This window comes from Macrobrachium rosenbergii, chromosome 42, assembly GCF_040412425.1.
Source record: "Macrobrachium rosenbergii isolate ZJJX-2024 chromosome 42, ASM4041242v1, whole genome shotgun sequence".
Taxonomy (NCBI): Eukaryota; Metazoa; Arthropoda; class Malacostraca; order Decapoda; family Palaemonidae; genus Macrobrachium; species Macrobrachium rosenbergii.
In genome coordinates, this window is record NC_089782.1 from 5,963,184 (window position 1) to 5,984,715 (window position 21,532).

General features: G+C 35.9%; 1 protein-coding gene across 2 annotated transcripts in view; it reads right to left on the minus strand.

Annotated features, from left to right (window-relative positions):
* Positions 1-237: 237 nt before the first annotated feature.
* LOC136827889 (metabotropic glutamate receptor 3-like) overlaps positions 238-21,532 on the minus strand; it is a 29,798-nt gene continuing 8,503 nt past the window's right edge. Inside the window, exons 2-17 of one of the 2 annotated variants that reach the window (XM_067085360.1) lie at positions 15,714-15,920; positions 11,017-11,176; positions 10,685-10,821; positions 9,975-10,123; positions 8,635-8,825; positions 7,809-7,930; positions 6,961-7,115; positions 6,491-6,681; positions 6,139-6,261; positions 4,962-5,083; positions 3,365-3,560; positions 2,776-3,053; positions 2,401-2,643; positions 1,814-1,962; positions 1,310-1,492; positions 238-1,079 (exon numbers count right to left, since the gene is read on the minus strand). In XM_067085360.1, coding sequence (XP_066941461.1) covers positions 1,312-1,492; positions 1,814-1,962; positions 2,401-2,643; positions 2,776-3,053; positions 3,365-3,560; positions 4,962-5,083; positions 6,139-6,261; positions 6,491-6,681; positions 6,961-7,115; positions 7,809-7,930; positions 8,635-8,825; positions 9,975-10,123; positions 10,685-10,821; positions 11,017-11,176; positions 15,714-15,920 — 2,604 coding nt within the window. In that variant the 3' untranslated portion in view covers positions 238-1,079; positions 1,310-1,311. The remainder of the gene's footprint in view (positions 1,080-1,309; positions 1,493-1,813; positions 1,963-2,400; positions 2,644-2,775; positions 3,054-3,364; positions 3,561-4,961; positions 5,084-6,138; positions 6,262-6,490; positions 6,682-6,960; positions 7,116-7,808; positions 7,931-8,634; positions 8,826-9,974; positions 10,124-10,684; positions 10,822-11,016; positions 11,177-15,713; positions 15,921-21,532) is intronic. The other variant, XM_067085361.1, reaches the window with a different exon arrangement.

Here is a 21,532-nt window from a genome sequence, read left to right on the forward strand (position 1 = left end):
CCAGATTCACTGAAGTAATCAAGAACTGGAATCGCCCTGATTATCGTCCACATCTTCGCATGGCAGGCTAAACGATACGGATTCTTGATGATACCCACAATTATTTTATAACAGGTGATTCCTGTCAAATAAGCTTTACGTCACTGTTAGAACAACGTATATCCACTATTATCCAAAAACAAAAGGACCTGAACCATATTTATGGCACCCATAAGAGTAGTTCTTTTTCGATTTTGCTTTATTTCTTAACTTGAATATCAATCTCTTTAAAATATATTCACCATCTTTCAATAAAGTGGTCACTGATTTTCAAAATATCATATGCTTATTACACTTCATATTTACAAGTTTTCAAGTTGATTAAACTTTCACGTAACCTCTTTCATAATATAAAGCAGAATTGTCATTGAAACACTACCAGATGCCGTAATACGAGAGACATCATGATACTACCTTTCCTGGGCACATATTGCCCATACGAAGACATGTCACCCTAATCTCACCGAGAGAAGAAAAAAATATGTACAAAAATCGATCATTTCAAGCATTTTGTTTTTATGAAGTTAAGGCAATGTGGAATACCTCAGCAGTTGTTTGTCAGCGAAAAATGAAATGCCACGCGATGCCTAAACTCTGAACTTGTTATTTTCTAACTGTTTCTATCATAAGGTCTGAAGAAACTTGCATCTTACGACGAAGACGAACCATTCCTTCTCAGCCTGTGATGTGTGACGTTGTTTCCGCTTTTCTTTAATGAACAGCCATACCACCAGTTTCATACTGATGTATAAGGCAGCGGCTTGTTGCCTCTGTTTCTAAAACAGTTTGACAGCTGCAGGTGGCAGTTCAGTTTGCATTAGCTACACCATGAAGGTATCACAAAATTTCTGAAAGCGGTTCCGTCTTCAGCACTTATTTTGGTTGTTACATGCCAGCCGTGTCTTGATTTCTTGGAGGTATGACAGAGAGGTATCCTTCATTGACCTTGCCTGATGGATCTTTGTTGGTTACGACAACAGGGTCAAAATGGGCTGGTGGTACCTTTAAGCCTCCTTCGTCTTTACCACCTTGCTTTGTGCCTGTCGGAGATGAAATGGAAGTCAGTTTACCATTAAGTCCTTCACTAAGTCTTGATATCCAACTTTACACAAAAGCTGTTTAATGACTGCAAAATGCTACTTTAGTTAGTCAGGAGTCTGCTTAAATGGTGGGAAAGCAAATTAGATTCTAGACATTTTATTTTTACAGTTTTTGTTTCTAAGAAAACTGAAAGAGTGGGATTCCTAAAGGCAATTATTTTCATGCTTACTGTTAAGGAAAATAATAGCTGGTGCAGACTGGTTCTGATCCTCTGGGCCGGGTCTCCTTCCCGAACCTCTGTACGACGAGGTGCGGGTGATGCTCATGACCAGCATCCCGGGTATTTTTCTCAGGTTTGAATAACACGATGTGGATTTTGGGGAAGAACAGGCATCCCAACTGTACAAATCCCCTAGTAGAAAGAAAGACAATTTTCAGTTTCAATAAATTACCTGACAAATTGTAAGGGTTGAAAGAAATAGGTCTCTATGAACTGCGTCGAAAATAAATGCTTTAGTGCAAACAACTTAATATTTAATAATCTGCAATTGTGCAATTGCCAACTTCATGTTATCAAAATGCACCCACAAAGTGATAAATAATCCACATCTCATTACAGTTACTATAATTGAAAAATTTGTTTGTTATACATTGGTTATTAAAGTAGTGCGTGTCACGCAATAATCTAAAGTTCACCAGGTGAAAGGTCTGTCTTGAACTTTGCTTCACTCACCCTAACGAAAGAGACATGGCTAAAGTGACAATCCTGACATCGTCTGTGGCCCCGGTTGATATGTAGAGCGGCACAAAGACCAGCCAGATCAGGCACGTCGTATAATTGGTGAAAGCGATATAACGGGCCTCATTGAATCCCCCTGGACACTAAGGAAATAACGGCATATAAGGTAAAATGTTAGTTAACATGTAAAATAAGGCTGAGTACGTAGATCTGCAACGAAATGAAAGGTAAAAACTATAAATAGCTATATATCGTCCATTTTTGACATCCCACAGATGTAAACAGAATGTAAACTTAAAGAAACTGAATTTCGATGAGGCAAATCTGTTAAAGACTCGGTTTTAACTGTAGCTCTTGAGTCACGCTGGAAAGCCTGAATTCAGTTCAGGTGTAGCTGATTGTTTGAGTAATTGACTTATGAGAACCTAAGCTATGTAAACTGGCGGGATGCTGCACCCTTTGATACGTAACACGGTAAATGCTACTGCCACAAAAATGTAGCAATCACTGTTTGTGAATTTCATTACTGAATTCTTTTTCCACATTAAAACAAATTGCTGAGTGGTGATTGCCCTGCTCACCTTCCGAGTCTTAATGGCATAGACAGTGCAGAAACAGACGAGGACAAGAGGATAGATAAGTCCAACGATGTAAGAATAGTCGTCCAGCCCATTGCAGATTCTGATCCGGTAGTCCGATGCCTGGTCACACAGGTGTTTAGTGGTTGGTGTATAGTACACCAGCCAGGAAATATTGATAACCACTTCAACGCTCACGAGGAGGGTAACAATCACAAGTTGAGACAGCGGCGATGTATAGCGAGCCTGTAAGCGGGTAGAAGGATGAAATAAAGAACATATTCGGCATGCGCCATTAATGGTCTGTGCGTATGAAAAAGAACTTTCAGCATCGCTTGAACTAGGTACTCTTCTCTGTCCACTCTGTCACTCCCTCACCTTAGTTGGCTTCGTAGGGTTCTTGTTGAATATCCTCGAGATCCTATTGGTCTTGGTAAGGATGGCGGCGTAGCAGACAGTGTAACTAAACCCAAGGAAGAACCTAGTGAGACCGCAGGTGAATTGTGACGGGGGAGACACGATGACGAAGGTCATGACGAAGGACAGCATGATCCCCGCCAGAAGAATGTACGAAAGTTCCCTTGACGCCGCCTTGATGACGGGCGTATCAAGGTGTACCCAGAATATAACAGCTACGAGTACTGTGCTGAAGATCCCTGAGAATGACCAGAAGGATTAAAACTAATTTTCTGTCGAGATGAGGAAAGCTAACATCTGCTAGGCCTACATGCGTGCATGAAGAATATGGTTTGGGATTAAAACAAATTGAGTTTTGCAAAGTGAAATGTTAGTTTTCACAGACAAACTGGCGTTACCAGAGCAGTACTGCTAAAAAAAAAAAAGATGTAAAAGATAAGAACATTACAAAGAGACTGAAGAGCAACAATCAGTGATCTGCATTCTTATTTTCATTGTGAAGGTTCTCAACATCTTTCCTAATCTCTTTCTTTTCAAAGAAAAGACTCACCGGTGCTAGCGAAAGCCATGGAGGTTATAGCCCATCTGTTCTTATAATCAATGAATTTTTCTTCTTTTTCGATACAGCCGTTGCGGTTGGCATTTGGCGTCTTGCATTTATCGCAGTCGTTGCACTGTTGTGTGCTGCTGTTTAGGTACTGATGCTGATGGCAGTTTTCACAGCGCCAGCAACAAGTGTCTTGTAGCTGAAAGAGACATCAGGTATCAATCCTTGTAATTTTTTCATTATTTTCACACATTTGTTGTCTTCTTATGCAAGTATTGGGAAGACTGTAAAATGGAACTTTATCGAGAGAGACTTATTGTCCTTCATATATGTTTTAGACCAAACTCAACACTGCAAAAATTGAATTGTCAATGACGAGGAGTACACTTCCTTCAGAGAAAGGATGGATATATATATATATATATATATATATATATATATATATATATATATATATATATATATATATATATATATATATATATATGTGTGTGTGTGTGTGTGTGTGTGTGTGTTGTTGTGTGTGTGTGTTGTGTGTGTGTATACATGTATGTATATATGTATATATATATTATATATCTATATATATGTGTATGTATGTATATATATACGCAATTTCTATCGAAGTCAATGGCATTGTTTGCAGATATTTACTTATGAAGAATCTGAACAGTCTCTACTTCTTTTTCTCTTCCGGCAAGCTTCGCAGGGATAATGAAAAATTATTAAAGGTTCTTTCCAGTTACTTTTTCTTTTTCTAGTCAATGGATTGTTCCCCCAGCTCTTGGCAGTATCAAGGAAACCACAAGACAACTGTGAGAATCTGAAAGGAACCACAAGTGACAGAACGCCCCTGGACACGACTACCGACAATGAAGTAAATGAAGTCTATTGGCCAGAGAAAGGAATCACGGCCTTGGCGCAAGCTTCGACATAGGATGCGCCCTACGGAGTACCAGGAATGCCCATGCTGCTGTGCCGACTAATAGAAATTTAGCACCCCAATGACATCACATTTGAAAATCAAACATCCGTATGCAGTAATAAAAACCTTATATGCCAATTTGTAATCCAGTCCTGATGATGCTGCCAAGAGGTGGGGAAACAGTCCAGTGACTAGAAAAAGAAAAAGTCATTGCAAAGAACCTTGAATAATTTTCCCTTGTTGCTGAGAAGAGAAAAGGAACTAAAGACTGATTCAAAGTCTTGATGAGAAGATTATATATATATATATATATATATATATATATATATATATATATATATATATATATATATATATATATATATATATATATATATATATATATATATATATATATATATATATATATATATATATATATATATATATAATATATTTATATTACATATATGTATATAATATATATATATATGTATATTACATATATGTATATATATATATATATATATATATATATATATATATATATATATATATATATATATATATATATATATATATATATATATATATATATATATATATATATATATATATATATATATATATATATATATATATATATATATATATATATATATATATATATATATAATATTGTTTTTAAATACTCACGGGAATCTTAGCTTGGCCAGGTTGACAAGGAACACCACACGAAGACTCGGGGAATGGCAAGTCGTGACGGTACTTCATAACCGACTCGCTCAAAAACAATTCTGGCTGATCTGCTGATGTTCCTGTCGAGGAGGATGATAATGTAAACTGACAACGAGAAGTAAGAAGGTAAAAAACAGAATTCTCACATATTATCTGATATATCTTCAGATGGGCTCATGCTAAAGGAGAATGGAACCTTTTCAGTGTATGTCAGAGGGTAAAATCAGCACCAATCATTGAAAAAATACCTTTACTTTGGTGTGAAAATACTGCTGCATGTAATAACCAAATATAAAAATAATATTATTCGGTCATTCACTGTCTGATTATGTTCCATAAGTGTATCACACTGCTGTATATATATATACAGTATATATATATATATATATATGTATATATATATATATATATATATATATATATATATATATATATATATATATATATATATATATATATATATATATATATATATATATATATATATATATATATATATGTATATGTACATATAGACATATATGTGTATGTATGTATATATATATACATATATGTATATATATATATATATATATATATATATATATATATATATATATATATATATATATATATATATATATATATATATATATATATATATATATATATAAGCATAAAATACTCAAGTTCTATCAACAAAATTACCTTTTGAGCTAAATTCTTCACAATTTGACAGTCAGGGGACTTACTTAAGGGAAATTCTTATGTGAGTGGTTAAGAAATACATCTGGTGACAAACCAGTCTAAACGATTCCTTTAAACTAAAGCATACTGTTCCAAAATATGTGTAACTCCTGCATGCACATATATTCACACCTATGTACGCGTGAACCTAACACGTGTAAATGCTGCAAATGTTTAATACATACACGTATTACAGATCATCAAAACTAGAATAGTCGAGTTTGGATTGATATATATCGCTTTTGTGTTCAGTTACCTAAGGGAAGACTTGTACGCTGTCAAACGTTACCATTTTTCTTGAGTAACTTTAACAACGTCTGTCATCCCACATGACAAATGATGACCAGTTTGCCACCAGTAGTGGCACAGGCTAAGCAGATGACACAAAAGATGAGACGTGTGTACTTACGAGAGTAATTTCCAACAGGTACCCAAGAATAGTTGAAGCTCTTAACCCTTTGGTAGTTCTGAACGGTGTATCGTGGGAGGCCTGCTCCGTTTTCCAGAAATCGGAAGGCTTTACCCGTGACGTCTGGAGGGAGAGAAAATAACTTGAGGTGAATTTGTTGGAAAGGTAGCGCTCTCCTTCTCAATCTCTCTTTAAATATTTAAACTTAAGCAACGTAATTTTGACGCCCTAGCTTCAAACTGAAGCGTCAAATTTTACTTGAAAGATAAAAATAGCTTTGATGTAGAAGTTATTACAAATTTTAAACATAAAATTTTCAAAAGAAATATTATTGAAGAACGTTCAAACTTACCTGTAAAATTAACTTTGAGAAGCTGTTCAAAGAGATCGTCTCCGTGAATATGTCCATCATGACCCATTTTATTGCAAAGTCCCTCTTGGCCATTGCAGTTCATTAGCCATAAGTTGTGGAGCGCATGCGCGAAGGCGTAGACGGCGTCCCTTACAAAATGTAGCCACTGCATTTGGCGGTATGGTTTCCCCCTTTTGAAAAGATAGCGACATTCAAATGCAAGACATGTCAGAGTAACTGGGAAAGGTTTCCCTTTCCTTTTCTCTTTCTTTGCATTGTCCCCATTTTCACATTTGGACTCATATTTTAATTTACACGTTGATGCAATTTTCCCTCGAGTTTTTACATGATAAATGCTTCCAGTTGCAACAGGTGCTCTGAAATTTGCGTAAGCGGTTTATTGCAACATAGGTCAATTATTCTAAAAATGATCATCAAAATTAAGAGTTCTCAAGCACAGTAGATCTTACTTTTGCTGGTTGCGGTTGTTCCTCCAGTATTCAGCGAACCAAGGATTCCGAGTGTTGTTGTCAGGCCTCAGGGACTGAAAGTACTCATCGAATCCAGGTAGAGGTCGTGCTAAGGGCTCAACAGTGATGGCGCCCTCTAGAACGCTTTCCATTTGCTAAAAAAAAAAAAAAAAAAAAAAAGTTACAAGACCTAAAGGTTTCCCCTGTAATGCTTAGAGTGGAGAGAAAATCGATTTTGTTCTTCAAACACAAAAAGGCTGAACAATCCACTTCTTCTTAAATGATAGTGTTGACTGTCTTGAACTTATGGCACCTGAACACACAGACTCATAATTGATAATAGAGAATGAATGTAAATTTATATTGAGGTTTATGGATACTGTTCTCTCAAAAGCATCATTGCCATCATTGCAAATTCATCTGAGGCTCAACACCATTTGTCATCACAGTTCAAATTAAAAGAATGAGAAAACGTGATAACAACAACGACTCTGATGGACTAAAACAACTGTTGCGCAGGGGACTAAGACTATTGAGGGTCAAATACTGCACATTCACGGAAAATCTTATTAATTCATTTTTTTCAAGATTCCAGTTACTATTTTTGCATGCAGACCTGAATGGTTTAAATACATCGCTGTAAAGTTAAAAGGCTCTAAGTGACGAATGCAAAAGTATCACAAGGTAAAAGATCAAGTCACAATATATTAGCCAAGCACACATGAAAACCCGAAACATTTCCTATTTACTAGGAATATATGTTATGGAAATCAGAACCTCCTTCAACTTTTTTTTTTTTTTTTTTTACTCCAGGGACATATTACTCCGAGAAATATCGAAGTTCTTACCTCGGGAGTGCTTGAGCTCCATCCATCGGATCCCACCCACATAAACCTGGAGTGAAGACCAGCCAGCTCAACGGTTCTCATCAGGTTCGAAAAGATTTGACGGTTGGCAAAAACGACAACCACTGCCAGGGAGAAATTGCGAAATTTGTTGATAAATACTGTAAGTGAACAACAGCTAGTAATCATCTAAACTGATTAACTGAAACGTTGGTGGATTAATGAACTGATCAAAGACTTCTACCCCAACATCTGAAGCAGTGCTGTTTGAGCACAGTGCCTTTTGCTTTTGTTGTCAGATTGATCTGGATATACTCCAGCACTCTTCTTGATCTGTGAGCACCCATAATAATCAAGCATGATAAATGAAACTGATGTGTGCGGGCATCTTTTAATCATGCAAACTTTTTTTTTCGCAAAATTTACAATACCACTCTGATAATTATGCTAATTAGGAGATTAATAGATAACAATACCTACTAGTATTAAAGTTTGCGTGATACCGCCTTATTAACTGAAGCTACAGGAGAAGTTTAAAAAGAAATGAGAGATTGCCAAGAACTTTCGTGTAATTAACACATCTTCTGAGCACAAAGACTTTGTACCCAGTTACACGAAAAGTAACTGAGCATTCGGTCGTTTCTTTTTAAACTTTTCCTGTGGCTTCAGCTAATAAACAAATCACGTACATAGTTGTGATTTTGAGTAACACCACCTTATGTTTGAGCTGTTAAGTCCAGTTCGTTATTGTCGAGCAAGAACTACGCGTAACATGGCAAGGACAAGAAATTCAGCAGAATTGGGATTGAGGAACCAAGTGTCTTCGTACCTGTGGCTTCGCTGGTGAGGTCCTCCACGACTCTTCGGTAGTGAGAGTCAGTGTCGTCTCTGGAGATTTTGTGAGGAGGGGAGGCAAAGCACACGTCAAAGTCTGCTGCTTTGGCCATCAGCTGGCGGTGCCCATCTTCTCCGTAGTCATCTCCGCTGTAAACAAGGCTTGCGTATGACCAGCCGAAATTCCTAGATATGAGAGAGTTATGGTAAGCAAAAGCTTAAAAATAAAAATACTGATAAAGGCTGGGATTTCGTACAGTTCAAGGAAAGCCAAGGTAACACTATTTATTTATTTAATTTTCTATAGTAATGTCAGTTCAGTTCTACACAAGTGGTATTAAAAATTCATTGTAAAAACATTTGGCGTTAACGATTTCAACTACAAGTTGCATAAAACGTAATAAACCCAGATTAAATAGTATTTGTATCTATATCTTAGGCTCCTATAGCATTTTTTTTTAAATATCGTATGTAAATTCAATCAAGAAAATTACTGGTATTATAATGATGTCGCGCATGAATCTCATGACAAAACATCTTGGTAAAAAAATGTAATTTAGATGTTGACTGTTTTATTCTATCAAACTGGTCATATTAGCACGGTCCCTTGCTTTGTAGGAGGGGGTCGCTACATATCTAAATTATATCAAAAGCATAATTATGAATTAAGAGCAGCACTAGAACAATTTGGTCCAGGAAAGATATGGACATATTAAAAATTCAGCTTTCATTTGATTTTCTTTATTAGGCAAATGAAAAGTAAAGGAATGGAATAAAAACAAGAACTGAGGAGAATCGTAGGTGAACCATTTTACTTTGTCTCCAAGAAACGAGAAAGCTGGTTTTAGAGTATTCCCCGCCGCATGATCACGGAAAAAAGAAATAAAATTTAAAATGCAATAAATCATCATTTTATTTCCAAATCTCTCTCTCTCTCTCTCTCTCTCTCTCTCTCTCTCTGTATATATATATATATATATATATATATATATATATATATATATATATATATATATATATAATATATATATATATATATATATATATATATATATATATATATATATATATATATATATATATATATATATATATATATATATAAGACCTTGTGGTTTTTATTGTTTCCTTCTTGTAAAAGTTATATGTATTTTAATATATTATTTATTCAGTTTGTAATTGCATTCTTGTACCTTCTTGCCGTCAATAAAACCATAGAAATCCAAACACCATACAGAGATTAAATCCTTTATCAATATAAGTTACGCACCAAGAAATTTCCAAAAGCATGTCAAAATTCCGTTTGAAGTTTCCCTGTATTTCACGCAACCTCACCTTAAAATCTTTAGTATAGCTTCAGCTTGGTTCGAGTCTGACGGGACGGTCCTCAGAAAATATGGGTATCTCTCCTTATTGCTGAGTGATGCTGAAGTACTCAGGTAGCTGATCTGTGGCATCTCGATCACTCTCAGAACACTGGCCATCTGGAAGAGGGAGGGGTCGTCATCTCTCTTATATTCTGGTATAAAAAATCTTGATGACTACGCAGCAAGTATACTTTTGAGCTTTCATAAGAAGGCTTTTGGGAGAATTCTCTGATACACAATACGGCCAAAAAGATGAAGGCAGCCGCAGATCAGTGAATGAATATAAAACGGAGCGAAGTGAGTGAACCGAGAAAAGACTAGACACCGGGCATGCGATTTTACAACAATCTTTTCTTTCTGTGTCTCTCTCTTTTAGTCTTGGGATCCTGTCAATGACTCGTCTCTTCCATTTTTCTCATACGTTAAGGCATCTGACTTCTGGTGATAATGCTGTCGTGTGAACGGTTTCTGGGTTGTCTCCTCAGTGTTAATATTTCTTATAGTGTGTAGTCTTCACCACTCAATACAGGCGATGCAGAAAAAATACACCATTTGAATAAACGTCTTACTGTAACATTGAGAAAGAAATGGCATCCACTGATACAAATGCATGCACATGAACCTTCCACAATACGTATGTGTAAAGGCATGCAGATGAGCGTAGGTGCTGACACTTACCTGAACGGAAATCGAAGACTGCTGAGCACCGATGACTCCCACCACTTTGTCGAACTTTCCACCTCTGAATAACGGAATGCTGCCATCTCCGCACATGAACTCAGACGTGTGGTACTGGTTCTGCCCAGCTAGGAACCCTGTGAATAGCAGATGCAATGCAGTTTAATGTCTGAGTAAATCTACATATACAGAAACGCTGTTCGAATAGAGGACCCATTGTAACTGATATCACTTGACACTGAATTGTATGTCACTGTAATACCCAAAAGGCATATTTCAGATGTCTCTGATCTTTTGTAAGTTAACTGTTCTTTGCTGCTCGGCCAACTCACCTTTGATGAAACCAAGGGACTGATCTAAAGCTATACTAGGCGAATTACAGGAGTCCATGATGAGGGCTCCAAGCTTTATCCCAGGGAGGAAGTCTGCATTAGAGTTGATTTCATCCAACGTATATAACATTGCCTCTAGGGGCTGAATACCATCCTCGGCCTGCAAAATAAAATAAAGACATTAATAAGAAAGACTTACGGAACAAAAGGCACGTATTGTCTATATCTGATAAATGAGTGCCCAATACTGTATACATAAGAAGTGCTTTCTTTCAGCCACGAACGGCGTCTCTTCTGTAGGTCTTGGCAGCAAGTGTTCCGGAGGACGCCCCCTGGTTGTCCGACCAGCAAAAATGAGCATCATACTACCTGTTCTGCACTTGGATGAGTGACTGCCAAATAACATGAGATGTAGTTGACACTTAATAAAGTTAGAAACTTGTGAGGCAAAGGCATAGAGCGTTACTAACATGGATTGGCGATCTCCACCTCGGGTGGCCATACTGAGACTCCCGGTTTAGCATAACAGTACCTTAGTGTAAAAGCAAAACACTAAGGAAGCACAGGTTTTTTTTTCGAGTGGGAAGTCTATTACACCAGGGTTAGACGGGATTACATATAATGCTATCAGGTTCCTCACAACAGTGAGTGGAAATCCAGCTCTGAAACTTTACAAAATGATATGGTCAGGACAGCCCATACCCAAATCCTGGAAGAAGTCACTCATAATACCAGTGCCAAAACCAGGAAAGCCAGGTGAATTTCGACCTGTTTCATTGACATCATGCTTGTGCAAGGAATTTGAAAGAATTTTACTAGACAGACTTAATTTCTTTATTAAGAAAAAGCTCTCAAAGAATTTATAAGGCTACATACCTGGGAGGAGCACACATCACTGTATTCATAGAGTAAGTGCAACCTTAGGGTTAAAATACACAGTGTTCATAGATTTAAAGGGGGCCTTTGATAGGGCTAGCCATATAATTATTTTGACTGAGCTGGCAGACTCGTAATGGATTACCTAACAGATAGAGTAAGTTGTGTCTATTTCGAAGGTGTTCAATCAAGATGGGAAAAAATGGAATTGGATACTCCCCAAGGAGGGGTTTTATCACCTACTCTTTTTAATATTCTAATGAATGTACTAGGAAAAATTAATATACCAGGAATCATAATAACCATATATGCAGATGACATAGTAGTACAAGCAAGCACAGATAAGAGAATAAAAAAGGTAATTAAGACATTCGCATAATTATGTAATAGCACAGGATTAGTCATATCACCTGAGAAGACTAAGATGATAGCAGGAGGTACACACAACCCCTTGATACTGCACATACAAGGGCAGAGAATAGAGAAGGTAGCCTAGTACAAGTATATGGGTGTCATACTCAATAACAGGTACCATAAACTGTATGAGGTTAGGAGAATAGCACAGGTATCAGCAGCAAGGTTATGCCTTCTTTGGAAAGTAGCATGTGGCTCTGTGGGTGCTAGTGTACCTATGGTAAAACGACTTTATACATCTATGGTAAGATCATTAATTGACTACAGTAGTAGCATATTGCTGCCTTTGAGGAAGAGCTATATTGGTATTCTAGAAATCATACAGAACAAGGCAGCAAGAAGCATACTGGGGCACCTAAAAGTGTCAGGCAAGAAATATTGTGGAATGAGGCAGGGCTGCATCCAATACATCACAAAATAACAAGAACAGCAATCATCCAGTTGTATAGGTCCATCATGACGGATGACGATGGATTGACAAGAGATACTCTAATTCACAGCTATTCTAAAAGATTTAAGAATGGCTGGGTTACTGCAGCAAGACAATTAATAGAGGATTCTAGCATGAAAGAATACCTAGACGCAATCAGGATAGATGTAGAAGGCATTCCTCCATGGAGCATACCAGAGATTGAGACGTCACTATCAACATTAAAAGGAAAAAGGAAGAGATGAACCCGGCATTGATGAAGAATGACTATTTTCAGAGGCTGGACAGTATTCAGGGGAGTGAGTACATTATTATACAGATGGTTCACTTATGGAAGATGGTAGAGCAGGAAGCGGGGTAACTGTGTATCAGAATGGAGAGGAGGTATACTCTCTATCATTACGATCATCAGATGGATGCTCCATATTACAGTCAGAACTGCTAGGTATTACAACTGCACTGAGTATCAGAATAAGGAATAAGGACAATGCCATAACAGCAACAGATAGCCTGAGTGCCCTGCAATCACTAACACCAAGAAAGGCTGAATCAAATATCAGAGTGAGAAGAGCTATAGCCCTGCTATCACAGATCAGCCAAGCAGGCAGAATGGTCACATTCATATGGGTGCCTTCACACGTTGGAATCATTCAGCTAAGTAATTATTTGCATATTGTGCATAAACTAAATTGTAGTGCATCCTGATCTGCAGCTACCTGTTAGCATCATTAAAACTTGTTGTATTTCTAAATTTTTTTATAACATTTATATAAAATTTGTTGTGTTGACCTCAATTAAATGTAATTCATTCTGCTATGTAATTACTTGAAGTTTTAATGTGATATAAAGTAACAAATTGTACATTAATTACTGTAAATTATACCACATGCTACTCCGTCGCAATTGTGTTCCTTGACAGAAACCAGATAAAATGTATATCTTTTATAGCAGTTAATTTTAATTATTTTCTTAATGTCCAGTATATATAAAAGTTGTATACTTTGTAATGCTTAAGACAGATTTTGCAGTGCAATCATTTAATGAGTAATTCCCACTTAATATGTTATATTTCCCCTACATAGTTATCTGTAAGCACTTATATCTTGTAATACTACCTGAGTACCATATCAGCCCTGATGAACGACGTTTGTCTAGTAATCAGTAGGGTGGAAAAGGTATGTATAACACCACAGCCAATCCAATCATTTCAGAGGGCGTTCCCCTATACGCATAAGTCGTCCGGGTTGCCTGTTGTGCTGTACTTTGTATTTTTTTTGCACAATAAAATTGTTTCTCTCTCTCTCTCTCTCTCGTTTAATTTTTGTAAGAATATGTTATTTCATTAGAGGTAAGTTTATCATTTCTGTGCAATATATTTCGAAAAATTATTGTTCTGAGGTTTATTGTAGTTGAAGTAAAGAATTTTGCTTTGTTTCTGTATTTATCTCAAATTATTAGAAAGCGTCTTGTAAACAAACCAACGGCAGAAAAGGCCACGGTCCAGATATACCAGGTCTGCCAGACAGAGAACCAAAATAAGCCTCGTCTGCGCACTACGTCACGCATCCCAAGTCACTAACCCAGACATCAGTCTATGTGTCAGCTGAGACCTACCCAATACTCGTATTATTATTATTTTTTTTTTCCTGTCCGGTTTTCATTAAACTTTAAAATCGTATTTTTATGCAGTTAGATAATGGTTTGAAGGCGCAGTAATTGTAAATAATGGTTATAGTATTTGGATTTACATTGTTATTTTCTAGAAAAAATGGGGAGACTTGTATTGTAAAAGGCGAGTAACACTACCATTTAAACTATATTCTATTTTGTTGTAATATTCATTTTTTTCCTAATTGCTCCCCTAGCAAAGTATTTTCTTTCTAATGTAAATCTTTGGAACGATACTGACATGAGAAAATAATTTTGACTTATTTGAAATTCAATTGTTCTTAAAGAAGGGTAAAACAATAAAAATATCTGTCGAATCAATGAACATAGATCTAGCATTTGCTTGGTTAAGATTCTTTTCCTTGTTACCATTCTCATTGGTTATTTTTTCTTTGGCATGATGATTCGATAACTTTTATCATACAGAAATTATTTTTGTATATTCGAAAATAATTTGTACCTAAAAAAAAGGTTAAAATGATATAGCACCTTACCAAATAAACAGTTTGAGGGCATAGGTCTACCCTAAGCTGCCAGATTGAATTTTTTTGTTATCACCAATCTGTGAGACATATCGGCTGATGAAAACCATAAGTTAAACCAGGATTTGTTACACACATAGGAAATATAGCTATTTTTATTTTGAATCGAATAATAGAAGTTATTTTCTATGTTTTGTTACGTCGTTCAGACATACAGTACTCTCACCGAGCGTGGCGTATGGGAATTTCGGTAAGAAAACACGTCTGGTGATATGCATTTTTCTAAACAACTTTAACGCTTTCTGGGTGCCTGAAACTGAAAAACTGATGGCATAGATGGTATCCTACAGGACTACATAGTACAGATAAGTCTTAATGCATGACAAAACACGGCAGGTGTCCTTTTGCATCACTCTAACAGGTTTAAAAGACGAGACTTGTTGACAATTTTATCTTCACAGAAAATGAAAGCACAGGTGGGAATATGGATCAGTGTGTTTAGGTGTTTGGTGATACTGAAAGGTTCACTGAAGTGTGCATGACTGATCCGGAAGTGTTATGATTGGGGATGAGAGCTACGCCTGTAGTGTGTATTTGAAGTCACGGCAGATACGTTAACCTTTAAGACCCGGGAACTAAAATGACAGTTGCTTGTTTACATCTATTACTGCCGGGAGGTCCACAAGCAGAACTTTTGCATAGAACTTTTTGACAGTACTAATTCCTTCCCGTTTGCTAGAAGAATATTTTGGTAAAACTTAGAAACTGAAGCAATTCGAAAATCTAATGAAAGTATTGACCCTTTCTCTTTCTCTGGGGAAAATTACCTGTAATTCGCTACAGACATCTTCTCCATTGACGCTATTGCTATTGTGGATGGGGAAGAGCGCCCCAATAAGTACTGTCGCATCTTCTGGGTATACCAAGGTCACATTCAAGGTCGCCCTGCTGTTTGTGCGTACCCTCTGGGAAGAGACATGTTGCGCCTGTCCTATGATGAAGAGCAGACACAGAAGAACAGTAGTCAGCATCATCTGAAAGACATAGATGATAATATTAATGAAAATTAGAGTGTGAATAGTTAATTTTGCATTCATTGCACAAAGGCTCCATTAAAAGCGAAAGAACCAAATACTTCAGTGACTTGGTTATTCGAAAAGGAAATGGTCTCTAAACGTTAGCAAATGTCTCTTACGTCAATAGTTATTTTTTCTTGATTTTGGAAAGTGTCTTGAGCTCCATCGTCTTTCTTATGCTTTGTTGACGGTCGAAGCATTAGGATACAAAGAACCAAGTGATCTAAGGGAAATGAATAATGGCGTCATTTTCAACAGAACAAAACAAGGCTATAATATTCAAGGCATTGCTAAGTGTGCGGACGTTCAAATGGGAGCGGATGAAACCTCCTCTACTGTACTTGTTTAAAGTATGTACAGCACTAGCAACCATTTTTGCACATTTTTTCTGCTACTGTTAAGCTTAAGGAATATTTGTTTGCGATTTTCGTTGGTTAATATGGTAATGTAGTATTCCTTATTAAAGAATGATATTACCAGGTATGTTGTCGTGAAAAAACTGGATCCGTTTTTTCTCGACAGTCCTTCACAACGTTCAGGATAAGCGAGGGGGAGTAATAAGCAGGCGGCTGAGTTCGTGGTTCACTTTTTTTTCTGTAAATATGTTTGGTTATTATTTGTGTCTGGCGAATTGCCTGTGTTGTCTGTGTCGGGAATGTCGGAGAGACTCCTTTTTATATAATTCGAGTACCTCCTTTAGTAAAATAACCTATGTATAAATTTTGAAAAGGAACCGAGGTGACGACGAGACATGCAGAGGGGCAAATCCGGCAAAATGCGTCTTTCTCGAGGGCACAGCATTGAGGCAAGATAAGCACTCTCCATGTCGTCACTTCCCCAGCCAAATCGTTCATTTTAGAGTCAAGAGCCGGTTCCTTTAGTATGCTAAATTAATCCCTTCACATTTTTGCCATTCGGGGCTTGATATAGTAAATGTTCATTTAAAGTGTAGCCTGATTGTTCGGAAATAAATTTTGTGCAAAACTGTAGCTTTTAGAGGCATCTATTTTCGAGTTTTATTGGGTTTTGTATAGCTTTCAGTATTGTCTCTTGTACCCGACCGCGCGGTCCTTGTGTGTTAATGTATGTTAAATTTAATTAGTCTATTTTTTTTTAAATAAAATTGTAAAACCCTGCCTGATCTTGCTGGACCTTCGCTTCCATGTTTGCTGGTAGTGCCCTTCAGGCCTGACCATCCCAGTCCCATACCATCAGGGACTTGGAACCTTCCCAGTCGTGGGGGAAAATTCGCGACACACGTGAAGGAAAAATGTCACTTATGAGTCAAGTCCGCTTTCTAGAAATGCCTTTATGTAAGAACGCATAAAATTAACCAAAAATAATTAGCAAGATAAAAAAAAGAACCCTTCCTGCGTACCCACTCGTCATGGGGTCTTCGAAAAATTGTCCTTTTTTAATTCATAATTGGATTTTCGAAAAATATCAAAAGAAGCCATAAGATCCTAAAAATTTTTAGCACCACGTCTATAGAGTATGAGGCACAACAACAAATAGACGGGGAAAACAAACATGACGAAGCGTCAAAGAAAGAGCGTGGTGCTGATAACGTGCTCGAGCGAGTCCCTGTGACGTGCACGCCTGTCTTTGTGAAGAGCTGAGGATGCGTCATTTGGAGTTGGGAAAGTTCCCTCAGTTCAGACGCTGTTCTTAAAAGAGGCTTGTCAATGGCTGTAGGTCACTTGATACCGAGAATTTTGCATTGTACAAATAAACGTGAGATCACTGAGGTATTTGGTGATAACCTGGGAGACTTATTAGTTCAAGTAACACTTAAGTATATGAACTCTCAGGTAACATTCGGAACAACGTCAGTCATGGTAATTGTGCAAGGCTTACTTTAATAATAATTTGGGACTGATTACCACTTACGAAGATATTGAATAGTGAATTTCATCAATCCTTCTTGCCATGAAAATAATCCGCTGATAAGAGAGAAATTCTCAAGGAAAAGCTGCAGACGATGAGCCGATTAATTTAATTTCAGACAACGATGAAATAAAATATGACGGTAATTGAATTATATGAATTATAAAAATGTGTAAATAATTAGTCAAGGAAAAAACAATGATATATATCATTAAATTTCCTCCCCTCTTCTTTCTACCACTACTACTGCTCCTACTACTACAGATGATAAAGGTAATACTGCAGAAAAAAGAATGAAGACTTTCCAGCTGACTACTGGGAAGTTTACCCTCAAATAAAAGAGAAGTACTTGAAAAGGCTTAAACATCTATTAGCATCCAAGGTAAGTAAGAGATTATCAGTTTTATGAGCACCCATATTTTAAATTTACCCAAGCACAACCTTTACAATACACAGCAATATTACTTTTGCTGTTAAAACCTCAGGGAAACCAACTGGGCCTACCTTGCCATATTGCACCCTCTTATCTAACTTATAATATTATTCAAGGATTATATAAACAAATATAATATATATATATATATATATATATATATATATATATTTATATATATATATTTATATAATATATATGTATGTATATATATATATATATATATATATATATATATATATATATATATATATATATATATATATATATACAGTATATAATATTTATATGTATATATATAATATATATATATATATATATATATATATATATACATATATATATATATATATATATATATATATATATATATATATATATATATATATATATATATATATATATATATATATATAAAAGTAAATGTTTGTATATTTGTTTGTCCACTACAGATTTCCAAACTGCTTGATAGACCCAGACAAAATTTTGCACACGGCCTCTGTCACCCCAGAAAGGTTTATAACTCAAAATCAAACCCCTACCCCGTGACAGACATACAAACAAGATCAAACAAATGAAATTTTCGTTTTTACGTCACCTTTTCCTCCAGTTTCCTGAGTTTATTCTCATTTTTTACCTGACGCTTCACCTTTTCTTCTGGCGTTGCCAGAAGTGTGATTAATCTACAACAATAAATCCCCTATAACGTCAATCTTTTATTAGAATTGACATGAATTTTGATCATAATTTATGATAATAAATAATATAATTTTTATTACCTCAATAAAGAATAAATCTAAAATTTCTTTCCGTAGTAAGCTAAGTCTGCTCATGCATAGTAGTAGCTAAATGCGACACTCCCAGCAGTTGATTGGTTGGAATCAATCATCGTGCGAATTGGCAAAAAATTTCACTGCATATGGAAGGTGAGTGTCTTTTCACATTGCTTGATACCGATTACCTGGAAGATAATGGACTGAAAATTCTATTTTCAAACTTTACAGGAATGTAGATCATTATATTTGGAAATCTTTTCTGAAAGGCACTTGGAGGGTAAATGTATTAGATGCAAATAGGGATTAAATTAAGAAATGGCAACTACTGCACTTCGATTAACTCAATGTGTTCACAGCTTACACAACACGTTAATTCATACTTTTTGCTGATGTAACCATACACAGTAAGGAATAATATTTCCATCATTTAGGAAAATTGAATTATTGTTTATGGTTATATATTAGAATGATATATATTCATTTCTATCTTAATCAATGCATATTTATTCAAAACAATAAATAACCAATTGCCTAACATTCCTTCGAGAAGGGAAAGATTTTGTTTGATTCATGACTATGTTATTGTATAAATTGACCAAGTTTATAGATTCCGTACGTGTAACTTTATGAGCAATTCTACGTTAAGGAATTTGATGTCATCATAAAACCAATATAAAAAATACATATCATGAGTTGAAGTAAGCCGTATAGGAAAGTGTTTTGTTACTGTTTTTCTTAATATGATGAAGGGGTGGAAGGCTAACTCTTGCAGCAATTCACTTAATAGTAGGAAAGAAGTAAAAAGCTGTAACAGAGTATAGACTAAATATTTCTTATTAAAAAAAGATGTCTATTTTCATACAATATTAATGAATGAATTTAAATTAAAAGTGAGGGGTTGGTTGAGTTTTTTTTATGAATAAGACAATGAAGTTTACTTTCATTATAGTAACACATATCATAAAAAGACATCACTGGTCTTGGCCGATACCAGATTGCCTATATCACATGGAAATATTATTTTAGATTTTTATTGTATGATTTGGACATATAACAGCCTACAAATAGCATTGAAGGTCTAACAGCGAAAATTAATAACGCCTACACATAATTTATTCATACTCTGATCAGAGCGTCTGAGATGCTTCCCAGATGAAATACAGCTGGGAAATTTCACGAAATTGGTGTTAACCTGTCAGTCGGTCGGAAGACATTTAGGTAATACCATCAGCTCATCCATTCTGGTGAGTGGAATGTCTCCGCCCACAAACTATTGTCTACACGTAAGTTTTAACGGCAGTTTCAATGAACTGACAGGAGAAATGACAGGTAAACTTGATCGTGAATACAAGGCCTTAGGTTGCTGAATTCTATAATAGTGAATGGGTGTGTTGGGAGAGAGTGAAAGGAGAAGAAGAGAGAGAAGAGGAGGCGTTAGGGAGGAGAAAGTGGGTGAGAGAGAGAAAGAGAGAGAGAGAGAAAGAGATAGTTTATCGAATGTCATTCAGAGTTTTTCTGGGTAGCGCCGGGTTGTTCAGCTAGTATACATATACTGTATATAAAATTCTTCTCTCGGAAAGACTTCTTGGTATATGAATAGCCTTTGTGTCCTGATCGATGTGAATACGTATTCATATAATGAAGAATGAAGTAATTAGCAACAAAAGGAAAGTAATCTAATGTTACAGTGTCAAGTTATAATTCAGTGCAGAAATAAGGGATCACATCTCAACTTCTGGAAGCAAGGTTATTTCTTTCTGAGGTATATGCATGTTAGTCATGTACCTTCAGTATTAACCTCCTGAAGTAGTAGCTGGCCAGTAACTGGCCTCTTTTCCTTCATATATATGAATCCACTGTGTACACATATCCTAAGTATGCATGCCCTTTGATGCGGACCTCTTTTTCGAAATAAAATCATTTATATCAAAGTATTTAGCACTTGTTCTTTGAAAAAAATCATGCTTATTGTTCGGTTATCAGCATGATCATGATCCCTTTTGTTGGATTGGAAATAATGAACTGGAAACAGGTTCTTGGATTAAAGAAAAAATAGTGGTAACACAGCCAGTCTGCAAGGACTATAAATGTCAAAAAAACAAGAAAGAAAAGAAATTTATTCAGCGTTAATCCATAGAGGTAGTGACTTGAAAATTTTAACTAATAGTCATCTTAAAGATAAGACGCCTAATTAGACTTTAGGGAAAAAAATGAAAATTAAAAACGAGAGAAAAAGCACAAGTCTTCTAGACACTGCTTTTTAGTTTTCTGTAAAAAAAAAAAAAAACTATTGAGAATTTTGTTTGTCCGTCCGCACTTTTTCTTTCCGCCCTCAGATCTTAAAAACTACTGAGGCTAGAGGGCTCCAGTTGGTATGCTGATCATCCACCCTTCAGTCATCAAACATGCCAAATTGAAGTCCTTTAGCCTCAGTAATTTTTATTTTATTTAGGGTTAAAGGTAGCCATGATCGT